Source organism: Nannobrachium achirus (assembly GCF_963921795.1).
Source record: "Nannobrachium achirus genome assembly, chromosome: 11".
NCBI classification, from domain to species: domain Eukaryota; kingdom Metazoa; phylum Chordata; class Actinopteri; order Myctophiformes; family Myctophidae; genus Nannobrachium; species Nannobrachium achirus.
The window spans coordinates 11,289,121-11,316,676 of NC_137820.1; the positions used below are offsets into that span (position 1 = coordinate 11,289,121).

The 27,556-nt window shown below is 43.1% G+C and overlaps 1 protein-coding gene across 1 annotated transcript; it reads right to left on the reverse strand.

The window, feature by feature from the left end:
- Positions 1 to 459: 459 nt before the first annotated feature.
- n4bp1 (nedd4 binding protein 1) lies at positions 460 to 26,578 on the reverse strand. The gene is made up of 12 exons (XM_080736127.1): positions 26,138 to 26,578; positions 22,687 to 22,914; positions 20,919 to 21,092; positions 20,286 to 20,818; positions 19,705 to 20,059; positions 17,674 to 18,021; positions 16,279 to 16,514; positions 7,993 to 8,123; positions 6,164 to 6,260; positions 5,275 to 5,382; positions 2,728 to 2,826; positions 460 to 1,537 (listed from the first exon to the last, which is right to left on the reverse strand). The coding sequence occupies exons 1-12, from the start codon at positions 26,447 to 26,449 to the stop codon at positions 1,117 to 1,119; spliced, it is 3,042 nt and encodes a 1,013-aa protein (XP_080592253.1). The 5' UTR covers positions 26,450 to 26,578; the 3' UTR covers positions 460 to 1,116.
- Positions 26,579 to 27,556: the final 978 nt, after the last annotated feature.

A 27,556-nucleotide genomic window follows, 5' to 3' on the forward strand; every position in this document is an offset into this window, starting at 1 on the left:
TATTTTTTTATATTTAAAGCATAAAATATTGCGTCATAACGTGTTCAGGCCTAAATGGGTTAAGTGATTGAGAGCTTCTGAACTGTTTAAAGATTTGTCCCATCTATTTTTACACAAAGAAGTTTAGAGACAATTCTGACATTTGGAGGGAATTTGAATTGATCTTGTTAAAGGTCCTGGCAATGGTCTTGTCCATCTACTCATCTTTTAAGCTGTGTTAGATGCTTTTCTATCATTCTGAGGATATTTACTGTAGATGGCCAGGATAAATTCAAAATGGGCGCGCGCGCGCACACACACACACACACACACACACACACACACACACACACACACACACACACACACACACACACACACACACACACACACACACACACACACACACACACACACACACACACACACACACACACACACACACACACACACACACACACACACACACACACAACTAGTCGCAGTGAATTTAGGTTCTGAAATAAAAAAAATTACAGGGCTCAATAATGCCCTATCAAGGACAATGTTAACAGCTCGTAGATCATTTCTTGACATCTTCAGAAAAAGGTTGGTGAAAGACCGAAAACATGTCCATAATAGAGAGAAATTCTCCATGACAGGGCATTAGTGAGAGCTAGGTGGATACAAGACCTGATCTGTCCCTATATTGTTTTGTTATTGAACCAAATGGAAAAGGGAAAATAAAAATCACACCTAGTGTGAAATAAGCGGTGCTATCTATGAGTCAATTAAGCTTGGCCAATGTGACCGTGGGCATGCACCGTACAACACGCTTTGAGCAGCTTTGTGCCAAGATGTCGGCCACGCTTCGGGGCGCTTAGCTCCTTCCAGGAGCACCGATCAGAAATGAAAAAAGGGTCAAACCTCCCAAACAAATCATCATTGCCAATAGCAGCAACTTAAAAGAACACCAAAGTCTTAAATGTAAAAAAAAAATATGTTTTGTGTCATCCTCAGGGAACGCCATCATCTTTCAGGCAGATGGTCAAATAAACAACCATAAGTCTATGGATTTATCGGGTGAGCCCCCACATCTCTCCCTCTCTGTGTGTGTGTGTGTGTGTGAGCTTGCTCTCATCACCATGCTACAATCCCTCATCCCAGCAGCAGTCCAGACAGTGCATTCAGGTCTCTCATGTAAGGGTTGTCGCTCAGGATACGGTCGATACGCTGTTTCTGGTCAGGGAAGATGTCGTACAACTTCCTCTTCAACTCCGACGTCTCTCCCGTGGAACGCTGAGGTGGGGGGGCGGCAGAGGGCGAGGGCGAGCGCCGGGGCGGGTGCCACTCGGGAGGACCCGAGTGGGGCCAGTGTGGCTCGGGGGGTCTGTTGGCGGGGGGATGCTGCGGGTGGGCGTAATGCGAGGACCAGGGCGGTGGCGTAGAAGACGGGGGCCGGAGCGGGACCGAGTGGGGTGTTTGGACATAAGCTGCTGCTGGTCTGGGCTGTTGGTGCTGGGACGACGGGCGATTGTCTGGGGGCCTCAGTGGGGGAGGGGTGGCAGAGTTTGGCCTGCTAGAGAAGGGAGGGAAAGAGATAGAAATAGGGCTGTCACGATTATGACATTTTACATGACCATTAATTTTCTCTCAAATAATTGCGATTAACGATTTAATTGTTTTTGTCGTTGACAATTACATTTCTGTTTGGCTTTTAGGCTTTGAAGTAGCACATGGTAGATATGACACATAACCTAAATATACAAAGAAATTACTGACATATTTGACAACTTTACACTTAAAAAAGGACATTGATAGTGGAAATAGCCGATCTACAAGCTCACAACGCGTCGCGATGCGCCGCGTTGTGAGCTTGTAGATCTGCTATTTCCACTATTCTTTTACTTAAAAAAAAAACATATGAACATTTTTCAACATGGAAACGATTATGAAAAATAATCGCGATTATGTCAAATACTTGCGATTAGACGATTATGTAATAATTGTGACAGCCCTAGATAGAAATATGATGGGCCAAGGGTGTCAGAAAGACGGTAGTCACCACACAAACATGATATAACCCTCTTGCTCAAGGGTCTTCAACAGGGGGTCTGGGACCACTAGGGGGTCCCCAGAGTTACTACAGTGGGTCCTCCAAATCTTTGAGTGATAGAAAACTTTTTCTTCTTTTTTATATTAACCACTTGAACCCTAGTGTCCATATTCTGGGAACTTTAGCCAAAAATAGACGATCTACATAAAGTAGATCGTAGATCGCAGCACGAGGCGTTGTGAGCTTGTAGATCGACCATTTTTGGCAAAGAGGTTTGGTGTAGAGGGAAAAATAGCAGACTAAGTACAGAGTGAAATGTCAAGTGTATTAAGTATTGACAGTTCAAGTGGTTAAATATCTGAAAACACAAATTCACATGAATCCAAAATACTCTGATTATTGTGCTGTCAAACAATTAAACTATGGAATCTCTGAAAAGGTTGTGGGGGTCCCGCTTCATCTCTCTCTCTCTCTCTCAACTAAGGGGTCCTTGGCCTGAAAACGTTGAAGACCCCTGCTCTTGCCGATTCAGAGAAATGCACTGTCAAACCATGACAGGTCGACAACATCGCAGAGTGGCTTAGTAACAAAGACGAGCACAGAGAAACATACTAATTCAGAAAAACATTTTTTTTTTTTTTTTTTTTTTACAGTGCCACATCACACTCATAACACTTGCACACATGCGTACAACACAGACATACACAGCCTACCTGTCTTTGCGCAGGAAGATGTCTAGGTGAGGTCCATGTTGCCCCATTGGGTCATCAGGGATCATGAAGTGGTCCTCCACAAATGTAAACTGGAGTAACCTATAGGAAGGGGTATTCATTCATTAAAAAATATAGCAATGCACAGTGCTTTACTGTTACAGACAATATACTGTGTCTGCGTGTCTGTATGCTTATAGATCTACTTATATTACTCAATAGCAGCTGAAGATGTGACTTTCTGCAGGTTCCGATATGCATCTTCCAATATCACTTTATTATATCTGCTATTCTTATGCTATAAGGGAGGGAGGGTAAGCAAAAATAAAATAATTTTCTAGTGCCATCATCGATACACCATGACCCCGAGATGGTTTACAGGGTTCCCACCATTTTTTTTTACCAATTAATTTCCAAAACCTTTCCAAAACGTCCAGAATATTTAACCCAATTTCCAGGACTATATAACAATAATTCAGCTCATTAACAAGTCGCTTACTCTTATGCGCAATGCCCAAAGACAGGTAGTGTATGCCAGTGGTTCTCAACCTTTTCAGGCCGTGACCCCCGAAATAATCATATTTTAACTGGGGACCCCGGCACCCTGACGAGCACTAAGTTGAGGAATTTTGTATAACACAGTTCTATTGTGAAAATAGCTGATCTACATGCTCACAACGCCTCGCAACGCGAGGCGTTGTGAGCATGTAGATCTGCTATTTTCAAAATTTCTGCCTCTAATATTTGACAATTTGGCCAATGTTAAATTTGTCATTTCAGAGGTATTAACAAAATCAATAACCAAAGACAATGCATAGCTATTTTTTCCAGGACCTTCCAAGACCCTTGATAAATTCCAAAACCTTTCCAGTACTGGAAAAAATATTTTTCTAATTTAAAAATATTTCCAGGAATTTCATGACCGTGGGAACCCTGCCCGAGATCGTTTACCACAAATGCTGTTGATGATCAGGGTCTTGGAGAAGGACGTGACAAAAGGGGGGGATGGTGTAGATGGAACATTAGCGTTAGAGGAAGTGAAAAGGGCATTGGAGCGGCCACCACATCCTGCTGTGTGAGGTACACCTCAAATCTATGTGACAGAACGTTGACGATGTTTTCAGACAACGGGGAAATGATATGCAAAAAAGATACATGTTGCAACAAAACACAAATAAACAAACAAGGAAAATCACCTACAACTACGTGCAAAAACACACCCACATAGCAACAGAAAACTAAACAACCAATTTCTCCCATCAAATAACGAATTAATGAAATCGTTGCCGTCGGGCTGAACCCTTCGATGTCCTAGACCAGTGGTTCTCAAGCTTTTCAGGCTGTGACCCCCAAAATAATCATATTTGAACTGGAGACCCTCACCCTGACAAGCACATGGAATTTTAGGAGTTGGCATTACATTTTGTTTGACTGGATCTCTTCCTTGCGAGGCGTTGTGAGCATGTAGATCAGCTATTTTCACAATTTCTGCTTCTAATATTTGGCAATTTGACCAATGTTTGACCAGAGGTAATGAAAAGGTCTTTAAAGTCCTTAAATTGACACTTAAGAAATGTGCAGATACCCTATATACACTTATACTGTATGTTGTTTTTTTACTGTTGAGTGAGAAAACAATGTTACATTTTAGCTAAACATCTGGGGACCCCCCAAAATAATTTGGGGACCCCTCTGGGAGTCGAGACCCACAGGTTGAGAACCACTGTCCTAGACCTAGAATGTAAAAGAAAAATAATAAAATAAACCGATGTAATGTAGTTATTTAGTCACAAGTTGGAACCGTTACGCTCGCGACAGATTCCGGATAAGCGGTTGAAGATGGATGGATGGATGAAGCTCTTGTTAATACTTCTCATTGGTTAAATATTTATAAAACCCACAGACAGACTTAAAGGACAACTTTGTTTTTTACAACAATATAATAGATTGTAATTGGAGAAAAGAAAAGATGAGTTAAAATGTTTTCATTTACTTCTTTCTGTTGTTTGAGCGATTTCAATTACGTCTCTACTTTGGGCGTGTCATTATAGGTAAACATGCCCACAACTTTAAACTTCAAAAATCGATTTTTAAAATCATTCTATGAGTTGAAAAATCGTGGTGGCCGCTCTAATGCCCTTTTCACTTCCTCTAACGCTAATGTTCCATCTACACCAGGGGTTCCCAAACTTTTTTGTCTCAGGGAACCCCATGAATATATTGAACCCCTACATTTATAATTTTTACTCCCAGCACCTTATATTTATAGCATTTCGTCGTTGTCAGGTGTCCAAAACCGTTCGTTTTGTATTTATCATCTATAAACAACAACGCCTCGCGATGTGCTTGTAGATCGGCTGTTTTCACTAGTTTTGTGCGACGGTCTTGTATGATGAAGCAGGGCAAAAGACGTACACGTTTGAAACTTGGAGATCCGAGGTTGAACTGCCCGACAGTGACGATATTTTCAAACTCATTGTATGAGTTTTCGTGTTATAAAAATGTCTGTGTGTATAATGGAACAGCGAGAGAGTGACGCCGCATCATCACCTCTCTTGGATGATTCTTCGCCAGGCTTCCGAGGTGTTGACAAAGTCCCTCAGGTTGTCGTTGGTTACGATTACCCCGCCAGTCTTTTCTGCCAGGTGGAGCAGGAACCTGTCAGTTTGCATGCGTGTTTGGGGGGATGGAGATGGGGTGACCGGGAGTTGGTGATGGGATAAGAGTCAATATGTTCATTAGTAACGAATGAACCCGTCAATTCAAGGTACAGATGGTATGACAGTATATTGAAGAAGATCTGTGTGTGTCTACAGGGGCGTCACAAGGGGGGGGAAAGTGGGACTGAGTTACTAAGGCCCAAGGTGGAAGGGCCTTAATTATAATATACTTTAGCTAATGAAAAATAGCAGATATACAAGCTCACAGCACGCTGCAAGCTTGTAGATCTGCTATTTTTGAAAAGTCATGAAAATGTGTGCAAATCTTTGAATATATGCATTTTTTAACTCAAATTTCTGTTTCTGGGGGGTCCCTGGATCTAAATATTTTGAGATGTGGGTCCGTGGCCAAATACATATCATTTTGGGGTTCCTTCACATGAAAAGGTTTGAGCACCACTGACATAGAAACATAGGTTTTTCAAAATAATAATAATTGAAATATTCAAAGACTTGCACAAATGTTCACGATTTTTCAAAAATAGCAGATCTACAAGATTCGAGCTTGTATAGCTGCAATTGTCAACAGTTTAAGCAGAAAATAATGCATTCCCAGTCTAAATGGGTTAAACCCCATAAACATTCATGGGAGGCCCACAGTGAATCCTTGTACCCAGGGCCCAGAATTTGGTGCGACACCCCTGTGTGTGTGTGTGTGTGTGTGTGTGTGTGTGTGTGTGTGTGTGTGTGTGTGTGTGTGTGTGTGTGTGTGTGTGTACCTGTCATCGTGTGAGGCTATCCTCTGACCACAGACCTCTCTGGAGGGAGTGAAGGAGAGCAGTCTCAGGTCTTCTAACTGGTTCAAGAAGTTTTGCTCTGACAACGAGGTAAGGGTGAGCATTAATAGTTCAATTCAAATCAAGTCCATTTATAAAGTACATCATATAAAACAAATAGACCAGCTGGTAGTTAAATCACAAATAAAGAAATCAACAATATAAACAAGACAAAGTTCAAAGGCACAAAACAATTGTGCCTTTGACAACACACACACACACACACACACACACACACACACACACACACACACACACACACACACACACACACACACACACACACACACACACACACACACACACACACACACACACACACACACACACACACACACACACACACACACACACACACACACAGTTCTGCTCTTCTAGTGTGTGGGATTCTGTGTTGATTTCAAACATGCATGTATTATATAAAGATAACACACTTTTTCCTGCAACAAACACATGCTGTCTATATATTACGTAAGAAAAGAACAATAAAGCACGCACATCCACTCACTAAAAACCAGGTGCCAGGCTGAGGTCAGAGTCCATAAAGAAAGGTCAAGTAAGGTCCGCACGCTGGATCATGTTCCAAAGCTTAAACGTTTTATTTAGGTTCCTTTACACCATTGGACGTGGCGTTTCAAGCCTTTCGGCTTTTTGACGTGACGTTTCGAGCCCATCGGCTCGAACCGTCACATCCAAAGGTGTAAAGGAACATAAATAAAACGTAAGCTTTGGAGCATGATCCAGTGTGCGGACCTTACTTTTCTTTATATATTACATACAGAAAATGGATGCATGTTACTTCAGTCAGAATGGCAGTCACTCACTCCTACAGCACTAGAATACAAACACGAAAGCCATCTATACCTATAGTGAGTCACTCAAATACAAACACACCAGCCATCTATACCTATAGTGAGTCACTCAAATACAAACACACCAGCCATCTATACCTATAGTGAGTCACTCAAATACAAACACACCAGCCATCTATACCTATAGTGAGTCACTCAAATACAAACACACCAGCCATCTATACCTATAGTGAGTCACTCAAATACAAACACACCAGCCATCTATACCTATAGTGAGTCACTCAAATACAAACACACCAGCCATCTATTCTATACCTATAGTGAGTCACTCAAATACAAACACACCAGCCATCTATACCTATAGTGAGTCACTCAAATACAAACACACCAGCCATCTATACCTATAGTGAGTCACTCAAATACAAACACACCAGCCATCTATACCTATAGTGAGTCACTCAAATACAAACACACCAGCCATCTATACCTATAGTGAGTCACTCAAATACAAACACACCAGCCATCTATACCTATAGTGAGTCACTCAAATACAAACACACCAGCCATCTATACCTATAGTGAGTCACTCAAATACAAACACACCAGCCATCTATACCTATAGTGAGTCACTCAAATACAAACACACCAGCCATCTATACCTATAGTGAGTCACTCAAATACAAACACACCAGCCATCTATACCTATAGTGAGTCACTCAAATACAAACACACCAGCCATCTATACCTATAGTGAGTCACTCAAATACAAACACACCAGCCATCTATACCTATAGTGAGTCACTCAAATACAAACACACCAGCCATCTATACCTATAGTGAGTCACTCAAATACAAACACACCAGCCATCTATACCTATAGTGAGTCACTCAAATACAAACACACCAGCCATCTATACCTATAGTGAGTCACTCAAATACAAACACACCAGCCATCTATACCTATAGTGAGTCGATCTCTTTTTTGGCGCCACTGAGGGACAAAGACGGTGATCTCCCTGTGGCCCCGCCTCCAAAATGCCTCCACTGCCAGAGCGATACCTCGACAGGAGAAGAATCGGTGAAGGCCGTGACTAGAGAGACAGAGAGAGAGAGAGAGAGAGAGAGAGAGAGAGAGAGAGAGAGAGAGAGAGAGAGAGAGAGAGGGAGAGAAAAAAAAACGTTATTCCACATGGTTAAATACGACTGTGCTTGCCCACCACTGTGGAGACTGGGGTTTGATTCCTTCGGGTGCCCCGAGAGAAAGAAAGAAAGAAAGAGAAAGAGAGAGAGAGAGAGAGAAAAAAAAACGTTATTCCACATGGTTAAATACGACTGTGCTAAGAGAGAGAGAGAGAGAGAGAGAGAGAGAACACGTTATTCCACATGGTTAAATACGACTGCGCTTGCCCACCACTGTGGAGACTGGGGTTTGATTCCTCCGGGTGCCCCTGGCTTGGCCGGGCTCTCCAATGAACACAATTAGCTCTGCTCATGAGTGGGAAGCAGGGTTGTTCTCTGTTGTGGCACTCTAGCAACAGCTACAGTTTGGTCAGGAGGATGCCTGTTGAGAAGTTGAGCGGTGTTGCTCCACATTCACTACACCCTCTCATTGAAAACTCCTCACTGTCATGTGAAAAGAAGCAGCTGGTGACTCCATGTGTATTGGAGCAGACATGGTTGTCTGCACACCTTCCCCAAGACCAAAAGTAGGTGTTGGCAGTGACTGGCACAATATGCAGTATGCACCTGGGGAGAATTTGGCATAATGACTGAATTGAGGAAAAAAACAAGCTTTTTTTTTCTATGGACCCCAACTATGCTCGTCCGCCCGGCCATGTGCTTTTTGTTTACATCCTGGCCACATGGTGCGTTCCTGTTGCCGGCGAAAATAAGGTAAAAACACTGAAAAGCACTGGCAGAGGCAGACAAATGAATTAATTAATACCTGGCAGTGATTGTGTTAAGAAGGTGTGATATGTGCTGTGAAGAGATATAATAGAGAAGGGCTAGCTAGCTAAGACAGCTTCATATCGAGAATTAGACCTCATATGCAAGTGCTTTGCCTTGAAAACTAATTATTCAGCTGGAAGAGAGTGACAATGAGAGGAGACTTGGGCAGCAGCATGCATGTCATCTCTGTTATTCTTGAACACTTTAGTGGAACAGGCGGGGTGATGCATGTTCCTGACTGCAAAATATTAGAAATCCAACTATACTTAAAAAAAGAGAAATCACACTCGTGTGAACTGAGCGGTGGTGTGTGTGTGTGTGTGTGTGTGTGTGTGTGTGTGTGTGTGTGTGTGTGTGTGTGTGTGCGCAAGAGCGCCCCTCCCTTAACATGTGTGGTCAGAAAAGGTTACTGCAGGCTACAGACAGACAGACAGACACGGAGACAGACAGACAGACAGACCCACACACACGGCCACGTATAGGAGCGTTGTGACCACCGCTCAAAAAAAAATGGTCTCAAACCAAAACAGTTTTCCCCACATCTTTATTGCTGCAGAGGTGAGATCAGTGCTCGAATTAATACTGATAAGCATACATTTAATAAAAAGGGCTTTTAAAAAACTATTTAAAAAGCAGCCTTGTGGAGTGAGGAGCCGATACCTTAAGGTTAATATATAAACAAACACACAGACACACGTACATGACTATAAGCAGTGACGTTGTGCGCGTTCCACCGTGTGGACGTCAGCAGACAAACATCGCGTCAAAGGAGCAACGAGGAGACACCAACCACACAGGACAACAACCTAAAGGTTAATTTACAAACAAACACAGAGACACACACGTGTGCATGACCGCTAGCTGTGACGTGCACGCTGCTGCACTACATGCACGTCAGCCGACAAACTGTGCACCAAAAGCAACAGCTAGGAGACATAAAACCGCAAGACAACATCCACAACAAACACCAAGCAGCTACAGAGCTGAGAAACTCCCTTAAAGAAGCCACGCTCACCAGACAGGAAACAAGCTGCTGGGCTGGCTGCTACCAAGAGACCACAGACCTGCCCCTGCTATACACACACTACAGGGGTTGACATAAGGTCTCAGAGGCACTTGCCCATCGTGCAAGTACAGGTCATGTTCTACTTGCCCGAAGGTAATGCCCACTTGCCCGAAAAGTAATTGTCCATTATAAAATGATAGGTACGATTTTAATTACCGCTCAATTTCACACTTATTTCTTTACTTTCTGGGGCTGTGCGATAAAATGTCATACCTCAATACCTCCAAATCCAAATGCCAAATACTTTAGCTATGATTGAATATGTCTATGGGTTCACACTTGTTATTTTTTATTTTTAAATGTAGCAACAGTAAAAACAGCACATTATAGGTAAATAGTGCTCTTATTTTACATTCCACAGACCAGAAGACACAGCGCACTGGCCACGTTCAGGTGTTTAGACAGATATCTTGTGTTGTGTTTATAGACATTTGTGTCCCCTCTCAAATGAGCACTTGCCCTGTCGGGCAACCTGAAAGCCAACTTCACCTGCCCTGATGTTTTATTTACCTGCCGGGGGCAGGTGGGCAAGCCTTAGTGTCAATGCCTGCACTATGATACGCATACGGTAGAAATATTGTTATTTTGTATTTGTATTTCAATACACTTCTGTTCCGTGTGTCCTACAGTGTCACATGCCCTACTACAGTATCTAGTCATTTTGCCAGTCTGACATTAATATGCTGTCATCTGGTACACACATAAAAAAAAAGACCAAGTTGAGTATCACGTTTCCAACATGATGAAAATATTGACACCAACAAAACGTTAAACATTTAGCTCACAACAGTATGCAGCAGGACAGGTTATTGTATCATGAACATGTAGGGAGGGAGAACCAATGTCTCATGATTTTGATGTTTATTTGAGATTGAGGAGTGAGAAAGGTAAGACTTTCTTACTCTGTGAAATCTAGTAGTGGAGTAGTAGACATTATTTGTACGAGTGCCTTATTGATAAATTATTGGTGCACCGGCAGTAGTCAAGACTTGACTACTTGAGACGCGAGTGCACCCGTTACAAAATGTCTGCACACATACTGTCTACCCAACACGTTTACATAAACATGGCATGCCATGCATAATCACACTAACACGTTATAAGCATAAACAGAGATAACTGTAAATGCAGACACACAGACATGTTCTGCTCAAGGCTATTCCCTGTTAAAGGAGATTTTTACATTGCTACTGTCGCCAAGCTCATGAGGGAGTTGCTGGGTCTTTCTTGACCTGCTTGTCATGTAAAGTGAGGCGACTCAACAAATTGGCACTATAACTAAAATTGATTGATTGCGTGGTAGGATAAATATTTGTGAAGGACGTTCCAGTGAAACATCCGTCCATTCCACTTGCCCAGATGGCCAAATTGACCTAAATGTCAAGTCCTGAATATGCAACACAAGGCACTAAGAACAATGAGGTTGTTGCATGCAGTAGTTATTGCCATCAGGGTTCGCACACATCTTTACCAATTAATTTCCAAAACTTTTCCAGAATATTTAACCCGATTTCCAGGACTATTTAACAATTCTGCTCAATAACGAGTCGCTTACTCCTATGCGCAATGCCCAAAGACACGTAGTGTATGCCAGTGGTTCTCAACCTCATGCCGTGACCCCCGAAATAATCATATTTGAACTGGGGACCCCCCCACCCTGACTAGCACTAAGAGTTGAGGAATTTTGTATAATACGGTTCTATTGTGAAAATAGTAGATCTACATGCACACAACGCCATGTGTTGCGAGGCGTTGTGAGCATGTAGATCTGCTATTTTCACAATTTCTGCTTTGGCCAATGTTTAATTTGTCATTTCAGAGGTATTAACAAAATCAATAACCAAAGACATTGCATAGCTATTTATTCCAGGACCTTCCAGGACCCTTGATCAATTCCAAAACTTTTCCAGTACTGGAAAAATATTTTTTTAATTTCACAGTCATATATATTCATGACCGTGGGAACCCTGTGCTATGCAAATTCATAGGAAGGTCCATTGTCTGTTGAAAGAGAACGTGATGACTGACACCACAGCAGGAAGAAGACATGATGCAATCGGTAAAATAACCAAGGAACCTTGGACACAACCCGACATGGGAACAGCTCTGTGGAATCAGTAACATTACCACAGAAACCTGGACCATGGCCCAATTCTGAAACAGACCACTTTCACATTAGGCCTAGAAATGATTGAATGCTTTAACCAGTGAAAAATAGCAGATATACAAGCTCGCAGCGCGGGACCGAGTGCCGCGCTGCGAGCTTGTAGATCTGCTATTTTTGAAAAAGTCGTGAAAATGTGTGCAAATCTTTGAATATATGTATTTTCAAAGCGAACGTTTGTAACTCAAATTTTGCTTCTGGGTGGTCCTTGGAACTAGATATTTTGAAATGGGGGTCCGTGGCCAAATAAATATCATTTTGGGGGTCCTTCACATGAAAAGGTTTGAGAACCACTGACATAGTAGTCTCTCAAGAACAGACTAACTGAGCTCCAGTCAAGTGAAAAGGACCTTTTCTTTGACGATGGCTGGCCAGATTGCTGACATAGAAACAGGTTTTTTCCAAAAATCTTAGAAGGATTCAAAAGACACTTATAGAATCGGGTCAAAATTCTAATTTTCACGATTTTTCAAAAATAGCAGATCTACAAGCTCGCAGCGCGGCACTTGGTGCCGCGCTGTGAGCTTGTATATCTGCTATTTTTTTATATTTAAAGCATAAAATATTGCGTCATATTGTGTTCAGGCCTAAATGGGTTAAGTCACATAGAAAACTGGTGTATGTCTCTGCAAAGAACACAATCACGACTGGACCTATACAACTAGTACAGGAATTGTTTGCTGTACTAGATGTATCTATAGGTGGCAGGGCAGTCTAGAAGAGATTCTGTGTCTGTGTGTAGTGTACGCGTGCGTGCGGGCCACATGAAGTCAAAGATCCATATTGGAGACAAGTCCAAGATCCACAGGTTGATCCTGAGATCCACATGATTCGACTTTTAAACGAAGCAACGATGACTGGAAAAGAGACTAAGGAATTGCAATTATTTGAGCGACAATTAATCGCCACAAACACAAAACTGTATATACACTTATGGTAAGTCAAGTCAATGCTGTGTTTCCCAATATGTGTCCACTATCAGATATCCAGGAAAGAAGAAGTCATAAAATCATTTAAGGGAAGCAGAAATCAACACATCCTGTGCTATGAACAGTCAGTCATGAAACACGTAAGGATGACCAATACTGGAGTTTACTTCTCTAACCAGGAAAACTACAGAAAGTGAGGAGAGATTACGTACTATTATGAAAGCGAGAGGTAATTCAAGGTCCATATATTGGGATCTCCAGATAAGGGCATTAACGGTGCACAGGCAGACAGACAGATATCAGAAGATAAAAACTGTGAATTTATATGGCACCATTATCAAATGTGCTTTGCAAAGTGCATTACATTTACCCATTCACATATCGTTACGGTGGAATAAACCAGTGTTACTCAACCTGGAATTGGAATTGTAGGAGTTACATTTAGTTTGACTCAATCTATTCCATTGTGAAAACAGCAGATCTACATGTGCATAGCAGATCTACATGAGCATGTAGATCTGCTATTTTCACAATTTCTGCCTGTAATATTTGACAATTTACCAATGTTTGACCAGAGGTACTAAAAAGGTCTTTAAAGTCCTTAAATTGTCGCTTTAGAAATGTGGTCTGTTTACTGTTGAGTGAGAAAGCAATGTTAAAGCTATACTGTGTAAGTTGCTCAACTAGTGGTCAGTAGCTCTATAGCAAACCTCGGTCGCATCCGCGTCTCTTGGCCGTTTTTCGCCGCGGACACCCCCGCGTCTGCCTCCACCTCGCCGAGATCTATCTTTAGAGGGGTCCCTGGTTCCTGTGCGTTCAGGCATTCCAGAGAAAAAGACTCCTTCACCCATGCTTCACCGTTCACCCGAGTATAGAGACACACGGGAGACTACAAATATGGCCGCCCTAGCGACCCCACTTCAAGATGCGCTGTGATTGGCCGGCAGTGTATAACCCTCGCTGTGATTGGCCGGTAGTGTATGATGACGTCATTTTGCCGCGAAATTCTCCCCCCCTCACGGCTCATAGAAAACATATAAAGAGAAGGCTTTTGAAGCTGAAAATAACGGAGTGGGTGTTCTAAAACTTTTGCGATTTAACAGTTAGGACAATTTTAAGATTTGTTTTATAAAAAAAGTTACATGGTATAACTTTAACATTTAGCTAAACATCTGGGGACCCCCCAAAATTATTTGGGGACCACCCACAGGTTGAGAACCACTGGAATAAACCATGAAAGGTACAACCTGCTCATTGGGGGATCATATGCGTTCTGTATGCTCAAGGACACTTCGACAGTAACACAGGGGGAGCCGAACAGAGTGGCCCTCATTTATCAATGGAGTGTAAAGAACAGCATATCTTTCTCCACAAATTTTGCGTAGGCCAACGTCCTAAATAGACACACCTGGCGTACATTTGATCTCAGCGTTGATAAATGGGCAGGCTTAAATTTAAATAACACGCCCTTAATTATTCTCAAAACGACCCCATTTTACGACTAGAACAACCCGAATACGACCTAACAACGAAAGAAAAGCCAATAGAAGAGAGTTTACTCCGAACGCTTCAAGTTCACTCCCATGTCCGCGTCCCACACAGACCACGCACACAGGCACGTACGCCAGGGGCATAGTTCTGCCGATTTAAAATGACTCCAATAGGGAAGTAAAACTTCCTATGATTGGCCGCTAGTTGCGCTGTTTTCCCCCCCGGCCGATCGCAAAAAGAATTGTGCTCCATTGGACCCCATTCATTTTCCACTTTCGTTTTCTAACCTTAATTAACATTTTCATGAATACTGTATGGTTCCTATCGATGGTAAAAATTGCCTTTCAATCACCATCATATTCGTTTTGTCGAAATGTGGTCCAATTTATTTTAAAATAAATGATAAAGTTGCGGGGGGGCGTGGCCAACTAAACTGATACCAGCCGGCTGTGTTCTTCTTCGTGTGCTGTATTTCGGGAGGCTCCAACCACATTCTCCCATGTATCCCTGCGGTTGCACGTGACCATTGGCAGCCAATAGCATCTTTGATGCCTTTACAATTCTATGATGGCGACACCCATTCCAAGGGGTAGAAAGGGCCATTTGCGCTGCATAGAAACCAATGGCTTCGCATCGTCCATATTTTTTATACAGTCTATGACGTACGCACACACACCACCAAGCCCAGCAGCATTTCGGTTCACTGTGGAACCATTATTACCATTTATTCTGTATAGTAAAGCTTGCAGCCTAGATGAGTGACACCACACCAGTCATTATCACGAATGGGATATATTAATTTGTTTACCAATATCGGTGACAGCGCAGTGCGCATTTCAGTGGTAACACAAAACATAAAGCAATCATGTATTCCCCATAAACCACGGGCTGCCGTTCATGCGATGTTATTGAGAGAAACTGACAAGGAGGCAGTCATAATCTGAAGATTTGGAGTGTCGGGTTTAATCCTTAACACATAACTCCATATATATATATACACACTTACTTCACTAGTTGGATAGTACCTCACAGTCCACGAAAAGAAGCAACGCCGCGCCGCTCCGCTTCTGACACCTTAAAATGCTCGAGTCTCTCTAAGTGGTCGTATCCTGACCTATACTCTTCTTCTGAGCCAGATCGGCAATTTTAACTGAATGACTGTTAAAGCGCTTGTGTTAGATTGCTTCCATAATAGATTTTAATTGCTTGTCATTTTAACTTGGAAATAAAATCGGCATGCATGTCCATGATAGCCTATATATGCTTTTATAAAATGTTATATTTTCACAGGGATTATATATTAGTATGTTAAATATACATTTTGGAGTGGATACATGAGTCAGATGGTTAGACGATGCTGCTCTGCATTAGGGCTGCGCGTTGTGAGCTTGTAGATCGGCTATTTCCACTATCAATGTTATTTTTTAAGTATAAAGTTGTCAAATATGTCAGTAATTTCTTTGTATATTTAGGTTATGTGTCATATCTACCATGTACAACTTCAAAGCCAAACAGAAATGTAATTATCAACGACAAAAACACAATTAAATCGCCAATTATTTGAGTGACAATTAATCGTCATGTAAAATGTCATATCGTGACAGCCCTATGTGTGTGCTTGGGTGTATGTGTGACTGTGAACTCACGACATGGCGACATTGCTGCCATCTATGATGATGTGTCGGAGGTCTAGCCGCCCTGGCTCGTTTGGCAGGGTCAGTGTGAATGCCATCCTGAGTGACTGATGGAAACGAGCCAGACCCGTTATCGGGGGTGCCGGGGGCTCAGTGGCTGGAGGAACCCTGGATCCACCACCATGGAACCCTGTGTGGCCAAGTGTCTGATAGGAAGATGTCATGTTGCGGGACATTGGGTCAGTTGCCTGGGGGGAAGAGAAGGGGCAGCTTGTTATCTCCAGTGAGAGGAACTGCAAATTATTTCACACAACAAAATAGCTTTGTCACCATAACAATACCCAAATGATAACAACCATAACTGGGGCTGTCACAATTATTACATAATCGTCTAATCGTGATTATTTGACATTATCGTAATTATTTTGTCATAATCGTCATAATCGTGAATGCTGAAACATTTCAGAAATAGTGGAAATAGCAGATCTACAAGCTCACAACGCGTCGCATCGCGACGCGTTGTGAGCTTGTAGATCGGCTGTCAATGTTATTTTTTAAGTAGTAAGTTGTCAAATATGTCATTAATTTCTTTGTGTATTTAGGTTTTGTGTCATATCTGCCATGTGCAACTTCAATGCCTAAAAGCCAAACAGAAATGTAATTGTCAATGACAAAAACACAATTAAATCGTTAATCGCCAATTATTTGAGTGACAATTAATCGTCATGTAAAATGTCATATCGTGACAGCCCTAACCATAACAAGTAACAAACTGAAGTTTCTTGACAATGGTGCAGAATTGTGTTTCCAGATATTTTTGGTTCAAAGAAGTTCTTGATGGGGTGTATGTGTTAGCAACAACGTGAGCTCTCAATGATAGTGGTAACATCTACTGAGTGGTAACTAAAGGTTAAGGTGTTTGAAAGTGTCAAATACCTTACTCTTAACCCATATTACTATTTTTGGTGGGGGTAAACAAAGCGGAAGCGTGTTGATATTTCAACATAATAACATTTGTTCTATGTCCCGGTATTTCGACGCAGGTGAATGCAAACCTTAACCTCAGGTCCGTTGTTCCGAGTAGCGTCGGCAGGTTAGTTACTCGTCACGGTTAGTTACTGAGGTTAGGTTTAGCGTTGGGGTTAGTTTTAGTGTCGGCATACCGGCCCGTCGGCATATTGATGCTGAGCCCCTGCCAACGCCCGTAGTCGAAATGATGGGACATAGAAATAGCGAGATTTCCCCAAACAAAGCTTGGGAGTTGACAATATATCACGTTTTGTTTTTTCCATTTGTGAACATCCAGCACCGACTGCAAACTTATTTTTAGGGTAAAACACATATTTACAGGACCGAAATCACCGTTTGCCCCCCAAAATACAGACATCTTCTTCCAATGATACGTACGCTTGTGGAGGTGGACGAGGAGGAGGTGGTGGCTGTCAGCCACTGGGGTGTACTACGTAACGCCGTCACGCTCTCCACTCTGACCGGTCCTCCCAAGGTCTGAGTCCCGCCCCTAGTGATGTAATCCTTCTGGGAAGCTCCCCCAACCCCCCGTGCCAAGTAGTCCGTCCTCGATCCAGACGGTGTGGCCGGAAGTTCCATCGCCATCGTGCGGGACAGCCGGTTTCCTGGCACGGTGTTGTCCATGGCAAAGACGTTGTCATTATCGTCATCGATGGTGATAACGTCATAGTTTCTGGCACCTCCCTGAGCACTGGAGCTCCTCTTGATGACCTCAATGGCCTGGCCCTGAGTAATAAAATGACTTGACTGATTAAAACTGAAATGGTCACAGTATTGAGGTAGTGGTGCGACAGTTAATCTAAGTGATTTAACTGATTATAAAAAAATAAATTAAGTCCAATCAGGCATTGACACTAAGGCTTGCCCACCTGCCCCTGGCAGGTAAATAAAACCTTCGGGCAGGTGAAGTTGGCTTTCAGGTTGCCCGACCGGGCAAGTGCTAATTTGAGCAACCATCTATTAACACAACACAAGATATCTGTCTAAACACCTGAACGTGGCCAGTGTCTTCTGGTCTGTGGAATGTAAAATAAGAGCACTGTTTACCTATAATGTGCTGTTTTTACTGTTGCTACACTTAAAAATATAATATAAGTCTGAAACTATATACTGTACTTAATCATAGCTATGTAGGTATTTGGATTTGGAAGTATTGAGGTATGATTTTTTATCGCACACCCCCAGAAAGAAATAAGTATTAAATTGAGCGGTAATTAAAATCTTACGTATCATCTTATAATGCTATTTACTTTTCGGGCAAGTGAGCAAGACCTTTGGGCAAGTAGAACATGACCTGTACTTGCCCGACGGGCAAGTGCCTCTGAGGCCTTAGTGTCAACCCCTGCCAATTGTGAATGCTCAGTTTTGCCGTCAGATCCAGTAGGAGCGAGATCATTTAGCAACCTACAACCGTGTCGCAACGTGGTCGGTAGTTTTCAGCGACCGGGTCACTAAATCGGACGACCGGGTCATTAAATCTACGTTTAGCGTCCCGGTTGGTGGTTTTAGCGTCCCGGTCGGTGGATTTAGCGTCCCGGTCGGTCGATTTAGCGACCCGGTCCGTGGATTTAGCGTCCCGGTCGGTGATTTACCGGCCCGGTCGGTTGATTTAGCGACCCGGTCGCTGAAAACTACCGACCACGTAATCAACAATGAATTGTAAGTAAGTAACCATTGTCCCCATCACTGCCACTCTGCACCCTGAAGGGTGTAGACAACGATGTGTCTCCTCCTATGGGCTTCTTAAGCCGTGACATCATTTTGTAGTCAGACCCCCCCGCTGGTCCCAAGCAGATTTATTGTCAATATGGGCAGTGCTGTGTCCCTCGCTATTTCAACAGATCCAAGACAAAAATAACGACTAAAGTATAATTCTAACACTTTCCTGTCAACAAGAAAGAGAAGAAAAATCGAACCTCTGTTCGAAGTGGAGCTGTGTGTGTGTGTGTGTGTGTGTATTGCAGTTGATGCTCAGGGCAGGCTAGACTCAACAGCACCTCTCTAATCACCCAGGGTTACTACATACAGGCTACATACAGACCCACAGACCCACATACCTACACACACGGCCACGTATAGGGAGCTTGTGTTCCACACAGCTCCAAAAATGAGCTTATAGTAAAAAGGGTTAGGGTTAGGGTTCCTCCGCCTACAAAATGATGTCAGACTTAAGAGGCCCTATCACATGTCACCAGCTGCTCCTTCACCTGACAGCAGTAGTTTCACCAGGAGCGCTTAACACGAACATAGACATAGGTTCACACCATCTCCCCCAGTTCCCCTCCCCTCCAAAACAAAACCCCAAATCAACCAGCAGGGTTTGCCTAGCTGACTTCCTGTACTGTATAGCTTATAATAAGCATTCAAACACAATTCCATGACAATCAGTGACATCGGGAGGCATAGTACCTGCCGAGTGCTGTTCTCGCTGCCACTGCACTGCCTCCGGTGGCCCAAGCCGTTACTACAGCCACCACGCAGGTTGGGCATAATGTTCTCTTTAGACCTGCCTGGGTCCACGAATGCTTTGTTCAGCACTCGCTCTTTCTCTCTGCTACGGGACACTGTAGAAGTGCAAGATGAAGAGGAGGGAGTTTCTGTGGACTGTGTAGAGTTCAATCTTCCTCCTCCAGCCCCATGCGTCATCTCTTTTTCACAGCGCTTTGTTTCCTCCACAATTTTCTCCAGGATGAGGAAGGTGTCTTCCGTTTGTCCAGTTGCCCCCAAGACTTGCTCCACCACGTCCTGTGTGTAGCCCATCGATCTGAAGAGGAGATTTAATGTTTTTAAATGTCAGGAGCAAAACCAAGTTTAATTGTTAATGAATTGCTAATATAGAACACACTCGAAAAACAATACAATAACAAATAATACTGAACGTACTCATTTTAAAATATTAGACTTTCATGACTCTTGAATGTTTTCTAAAACAAACCGTTCAAACATTGTTAAGACTGACATCACCAACTGGAACATATAATATACAACACCTGAAGAAATTGACCAGACAGCGCAAGTTGGTTTCTGGGCTCACTGCTTCCCCGTCGTCTGAACCCCCGTCGTTTGTGTCCAGTGTGATCACACTGATTGTGTTCGCTTTCGAACAGGAGGAGGAGAGGGATGTTGAACTACAGGGGGTCTTAGACCCTGAGCCGCTACTGGTCCCTCTACTTTCTCTCTCCTTTCGCTCTCGTTCCCCCTCTCTCCCCGGTGAGTCATCCCTCCGCTCCAGTGAGTACTGTCTCTTTGTGTCCCGAGTTTCGCTGTCGGACGAACGCCGCTTATGTGAGGGACGAGTCCCATTCAGGAAGATATCAGGGCCTATGCCTGTCCCACCACCCGCTCTACTTCCTCCTCCACCCCCAGTTGCTCCACCGGCAATCCCAGGCGCCTTCTCTTCAAAGCTGGTGTCCAGGATACGGTTGGAGAGCTCAGTCACAGGGGTGCTGCTCTGTGAGCGATCCTGGTCAGTCTCCACCAGCCCGGGATGCAATCCCTGGATATGCAAACTTGGTGTCTGGGCCTGGGTGTGGGAATCACAACAATCACAATAGTTAAGAGTCCTTTAGAAATAGAGTAACGCCATATTTAAGTGAATTAGATGTCAGAGGTTCTATACCAACCTGGGTGTGTGTGAGCGCGTTAGTGGGGCTCTGTGCCAAGCCTAGTAACTCTTCCTTTAGAGCACTGGGCAGTAATAAGAGTTCCATTGTGTACTTGTCATCTCTTTCCTCCACAAAAGATTTGAACGCTCGTTTCACAGTCGTTTCCCTGTCGCTGGGCAGACTCCTCTTCTCCTAGATAACACAAGCGCACACACACACACACACACACACACACACACACACACACACACACACACACACACACACACACACACACACACACACACACACACACACACACACACACACACACACACACACACACACACACACACACACACACACACAGTTATGTTTCAGGTGCTGTGCAGGTACTGCACTTCATCTTATTCACCCTTAATTATTTAATAATTAATTATTTGCCTAAGTCTTGCCAAACCTATCCTATTATGGTTAACTTTCGAGATATAGGGGCCGTACACACTGGGAGCATTTATTTTGTGCGATTAATTCGCATAAATGTAAACAGCAGTTTGTGGTATGAGTACATGCACAATGAGACAAGGTTGATTTTTCAATGCAAATAAAATATATTTGCACACCAAAATACAAGCTTGATGTGAAAATAATTGATTTGCAACACATAATAATTTGATATCCAACGCTATAATGCATCAGTTAGTCTTTTAATTGTTTTGTTTTGTCTTTTGTCCGCCCAGACCAATGACAGCAAATTCAGAAAATGTGTTTCTCCTCCCATATTGTGTTTTTATTTTAAGAAGCTTTTTTTCAACTGACTATATTAACTAGAGAATGGATTGTCGCGGTTACAATTTTAATTTTCCGGGTGAAAGAAGAAAAGACTGTTGGATGTTACAAACACTGTGTTACACTTCGTCGTCACATCGAGCGTGGGTCTTCAACATAAGGTAAAAACAATGAAAGACCCGGGCAGAGGCAGATGAATTAAAGCTATGCTATGTAACTTTTTTAATAAAACAAATCTTAAAATTGTCCTAATTATTAAATCGCTTACGTTTTAGAACACTTTCACTCTGTTAATTTCAGCCCCAAAAGCCTTTTCTTTATATGTTTTCTACTGAGCCTGTGTGGCCGTGACCCGGACTGTTTTTCCTGGCAAAATTACGCCATCTGTATACCGGCCAATCACAGCGCGTCTTGCCGTCTCTTCAGGAAGTAGCTTCCTTCAACAGCAGTGTTTACGCTGGTGTGGGAGTCTAGCCTGTTACTCCCCAACGCCTGGACGCATAGGAACGAGAGACCACTCTACGGATGCGTATCGGCGAGCTGCAGGCGGTCACGGTGGTTTTGCGGCCCGCTACGGTGGTCTGCGGCGACCCCGGGCGAAAAACTGCAGAAAAATGCAATACCGCTACTGACCAGTAGTTGAGGAACTTCCATAGTATAGCTTTAATAATACCTGCGTAAAATGAGTTAAGACTGATGGTGAAGGGCGTCCGGTGGCCTACTGGTCAAGGCGCATACCACATAGGCGCATTCCACATAGGCATGGTTGCCGCAGCGTCGCCGGTTCGATTCCCGATCCGAGCGACGTTTACCGCATGTCAGTCCCCATCTCTCTCCCCATTTCCTGTCATCCTACTGGGCCTCCCTTGCCAATAAAGGCAAAATGCCCCCCCCCCCCCCCCCCCCCCCCCCCCCCCCCCCCCCAAAAAAAAAAGACTGATGGTGAAAATGTAATGCGTTTCCTCTTGTTTGTTAAAGTGGTAATTTACTGTAACAAACCGCTACAACTTTCACTTACATGAAAGAGTGCAACAAACTGCTGGATTCGGCTCTGAGCCATCACTACGGGTTCAGCCCGGCCCAGGAGTCGCAGGCGGCCGGGTTCAGGCACGAGGACCTCTGCACTGGTGTCTCGCAGAAGCCGGTCCAGGAAGAGCCCGCGAGCGCCAGCGAAGATGCAATGCATATCGACCGGGTAGCGCTCCTCCTCCTGCAGCTCCGGGTCACACAGACCCCTCACATACTCCTGGAGGGTTGGAAAGAAAAGGTAATCTGTAACATAACTCAAAACACTGTGCTCTATGTCAGTGGTTCTCAACCTTTTCCGGCTGCGACCACCAAAATAATCATATTTTAACTGGGGACCCCCCCCCTGGGGACCCCCCCCCCCCCACCACCACCACCTTGATGAGCACTAAGAGTTGAGGCATTACATTTTTATTGTGAAAATAGCCTCGCGTTTGTGAGCATGTTTCACAATTTCCACAATTTCTGCCTCTAAAATTTGACAATTTGACCAATATTTAATTTGTCATTTTAGAGGTATTAAAAACTCCTTCAATTGTCACTTTAGAAAAGGGCAGATACCCTCCATATGCTTAAACTTTATGCTGGTTTGTTTACTGTTGAGTGAGAAAACAACGTTGCACATTAATTTAATCATCTGGGGGGTGCATCTCTCCATTCCGACATGATGTCTCCTTTCCGACAGACACTAACCCTATCTCTTACCCTTACCCTAACCTTAACCTCTATGGAAGTGTTGCCACTCCGACAATAAGAAGTCACTGTTGGAGTGGCGAGTGGCGACATGTCGGAATTGAGAGAGCCCCCATCATCTGGGGACCCCCCCAAATAATTTGGGGACCTCCCTGGTGGTCCCGACCCACAGGTTGAGAACCACTGGTCTATGTGACCAGTGGGAAAAGTTAAAATAATAATAATCACTTTATCTGTCCACATTTGCCACAGTCACCACAAATAACCTGTATTACATAAAGCCATGAGCCAAGGTAAGCGATTTAAAACTAGTGAAATGCAGTTCTGGTTGAAAACCACCTATATCGCTATCATTTCTTTCACCATCTATTTACCACTTTCCCTGATTTGTGTGTTCAGTGTCCCTCTCTCCCTCTGGCCTCTGCCATTCTCTTCTATCTTATTGCAGTATTACAATAAGCTCATAAAAAATAAATGCTCTAGCATAACAAGTAAGCAACAGGTTATGAGGTTAACCATTTCAAAGGTTTTCACAGATTCTGCTGCTAGGAATTCTGGTGTGCAAGCAAGAAGCAACTGTTCTATTGATAGTCAGTTGCTAGTTAGTGGCAGAGATTACCGTCAGTAGTTACAATAGTAAATCAGTGAGTATGTGTACACATCGTCATTCGTCACTGATTCAGGGAATCTCCTCACTGTGAAGAACAGGTAGATGAATCACACTCAGGTGATGTCACTGAGAAATACTGTACAGCAGCAGCTGTGTTACATTTCTCTAACATAGTAGCGTAGCTCAATAGTACAAACACTGACTCAAGAAGGTCATGGGAGATGGGTGGGTGTGGTGGGGCTGTGCGGATATCAGTTTTGAAACAGAAACTGAATACAAATAATTGGGTGTTGCTTGTGCAATGAAAGCATTGACTGAATGAGCAGGGAATTCCCATCTTTCTCACACGTCTCAATATGGGCAAGGACGGATCACAGACTGACTAGCAAAGTATATGTTATGTGAGACTCCACAGGAATCAGGAAAAAACATTTTTATATGAAAGAATCTAAACCAAAATGTTCTATCCACTATGGCTTTGTGGCAACTGGAGCTTCGGTTGAGGTTCTGGACGTGTTTGCAGAGGGGAGGATGAGGAGGAATCTTTTTACGCCATCCCGGAGAACCCCACCCACCACATGAGAACAACTGCACTCGCACAATGACTACTAGGATGTACACTTCTACATAACCATGACCGATTCATTTAGAGACCCAGTGCAGATCATGAAAGAACCTCAATCATTTTATTTTTATTGGCTTACCTGTTCCCGTGTTTCACTCTTGTTATACAGTATTTCAGTTATGTATTATCTTCCCTGTGCAATTTATGTAAAGTTTAAAACATTTGAAGTCCAAAATGTTCCAATTAAATTGTTAATTGCAATGATTTTATTTGTGAGACAATTTATCATCAAATAAAATTCTACGATCATGGCAAACCTAACTGTATGTTTGATTTTGATTAAGACAACAGCAAAGCCAAAGATCACAACACGGTAACTAGGGTATTAAATGAGAGAAAGTTAGGTGATTGGGTAGAAAGTCATACATTATTCCAGTAGTCAAACTAGATGACTGTCAAAAATACCAATGGCAGCTTGACTGGCATAGCTTGGAACACATGGGTGCAGGGGGAGCAATTCTTTATTTTGCACAAAAGGGAAATTCATGCCACACAATGCAAAAACCCTGGAAGAACTGGAAATCACAAAGTATTAAGCAAAAGCCATACATTAGTCCAGTTAGTCAAACTAGATGACTGTAAAAATACCAAAGGCAGCTAAACCTCTTGGTTGACTGGCATAGCTTGGAAGTTGGAACAGATTGGTGAAGGGGGAGCAATTCTTTCTTTTGCACAAAAGGGAAATTCATGCCACAAAATGCAAAAATCCTGGAACTGGAAATATTAAGCAAAAGCCCACAGGTGCTACCAGCCAGTTAATTATTTGACTTACTTAGGGTAATTTATTAGCGTCATGTTTCAGGGCTAGAATTTATTATGATAAAGGCATATACTGTCTCTGTCTGAAACTCAAACCCAGATCTACGTGTGTAACTTTCATAACTCTATGGTAACTTTCCATCTGTCCTCTGGTCATTTATCAGGAGTTTTCAAAGTCTGAGAATGTGGGCTTCCCTGAGACCAAGCTTGGAAAATGTCATGCCTCATCCCCCTTAGTTTTGCTCAATATCTGGATGCCTCATGCCTGTTGGTTCATGAATGTTATTTTATTAGATCCCACAGACATTCAACACATGAAGTCTGAAACATCTCTTTCAACCAAAGCACACACATTAATTGAGACTCCTAAAACCTATTTGGATATGGGGAGTCCTGCCTCCCACTTTTGAAAACCTCTGGACTAGCTCAGCCACACTCCAGTAACGTCTGGTGTGTGTGTGTGTGGTTTGCTTGATATAGAATTAGACATATATTCATCAAAATGTTCATTTGGAAAGGCTAGGTGACAGCTGACAGGGCGACGGGTGGTGACTGCACGGGTGAGTGGAGTTTACCTGTCGCTCGCAATCAGTATTAAAGCTCACACAGGTGAAGATGTTAAGTTAATCATGTTAAAAGTCATTCGGCTTGTGCATTATTGGCGGCCACCTTGGTTCAATCAATACAAAAGCCTATTCCCAAACTATAATGCCATCAGACACATAGTAAAACGGGTAAATAAAACGTGTATTTCACCTTTGCCTTTGAAACGTCGTCTCTGTCTCCAATGAGCTTAAGCCATATCTGCCGTGATGTCCTGCTGCTGTGAGCCTGTCCCGTGTGGTCCAAAAGACCAATAATGGTGAAGGCTACCTTGAAAACCTTCTCTACTCGGGCCTTGGCGCACTTCAGGTCGTCCTGCTTGTCCTCGAGCACCGTGAACTCGTCCACGGTGAGCGTCTCGTGTTGCTGCTTGCCGGCGGGCGAGGGGAGTCTGCTGGTCGGCTGTTCGGAGCAGGCTAGCTCGGTGACTCGTTTCATTCCGAGGAGAGGCCGCGTTGTTGACATTCTGTTCCTGAATATCCCAGTCGCTGTTTACAACGGCGTGTTTAATATTTCAACCTTTCGGCGCCGTTGGTGCATTCCACGTTCTTCATCGTTTCATTTGGTCTGTCTTTCTCCGAGCCGCGCTCTTTAATAAACACGTTTAACAATAACGTGCTAACTCCAGTGTGGTTAAAAAGCCTTCAAGCCCCGAGCGACGTATCCGGAAAGTCCCAGTTGATGGCGTCATCAAAAAACGACGATTCTTTTTCAGAGCGTGCCATAAAAAAAGGGTCCCTTCATTTTTGGTTTCCTACATTTTGTTTTTAATTATTAATATTTCCAAACATTTTAAATAAACATTCCCCAAAAAAAAAAAAAAAATACAAGATTTTCATGAAAAATAAATAAAGAAATAAAATGCAATGATTTTTCTAAGTCAGTGGTTCTCAAAGTGGATTTCATTTCAGGGACTCTCTAGGACTATAGGTTCATTTATGGGGGTCTAAATTGACCCTTACAATTCTGTAACTTTGACAGTGTACAATTGGAACCAAATGGACCCTAACTAACGGGTGCATTTGTCAAAGTTAAGGGGAGACCTTCACATTTCAAGAACCACTGTTCTAAGTAATTTCATGAATAAACTAAAGCAGTGCTCTTCTGAGCACAGGTCTCCGCCAGGTCAGGTATGTTATTGTGGCCTCCTGGTGGCGCTATAATAGGCCAATGTGAAAAGGGTCTTCTCCGGCCTTTTACTGCAATCGGAAGCTGGCAAGCTGCATTCATGATTTGAGACATTTTGTTCCAAAAAGGTGTTTTGCAAAAGTCGAGCTGCTTTTTGATTGATTGATTGATTGAAGAATTTATTAGCAGTTTGCAATAGGAAAAAGTACAGTTTCATGACAGTACAGATCACTGGTACAAGGTCAACTAAAAGGAGATCCTAGAAAGCAGAGGCTTATTTCCACAGGAACCACACTTTAAGTATCTCATATAACATTGAAAGACAGACGGATAGAACATAGTAGGCTACTTTAATATCAGTTTCAAGCATAACATCAAATACAAAGGCAGAGAAAAAAGAAAAGGGGGGGGGGCATGGGGGCTTAGTCTATTTACAAGTCACGG

Excerpts from the sequence above, each read along its gene's own strand:
- n4bp1 (XM_080736127.1), bottom strand. The coding sequence starts at position 26,449 with ATGTCAACAACGCGGCCTCTCCTCGGAATGAAACGAGTCACCGAGCTA. Across the intron at positions 16,515-17,673 it reads CCTCGTCCACCTCCACAAGC|GCAACTGACCCAATGTCCCG; the intron begins GTACGTATCATT and ends TCTTCCCCCCAG. Across the intron at positions 5,383-6,163 it reads ATAGCCTCACACGATGACAG|GTTCCTGCTCCACCTGGCAG; the intron begins GTACACACACAC and ends GCAAACTGACAG.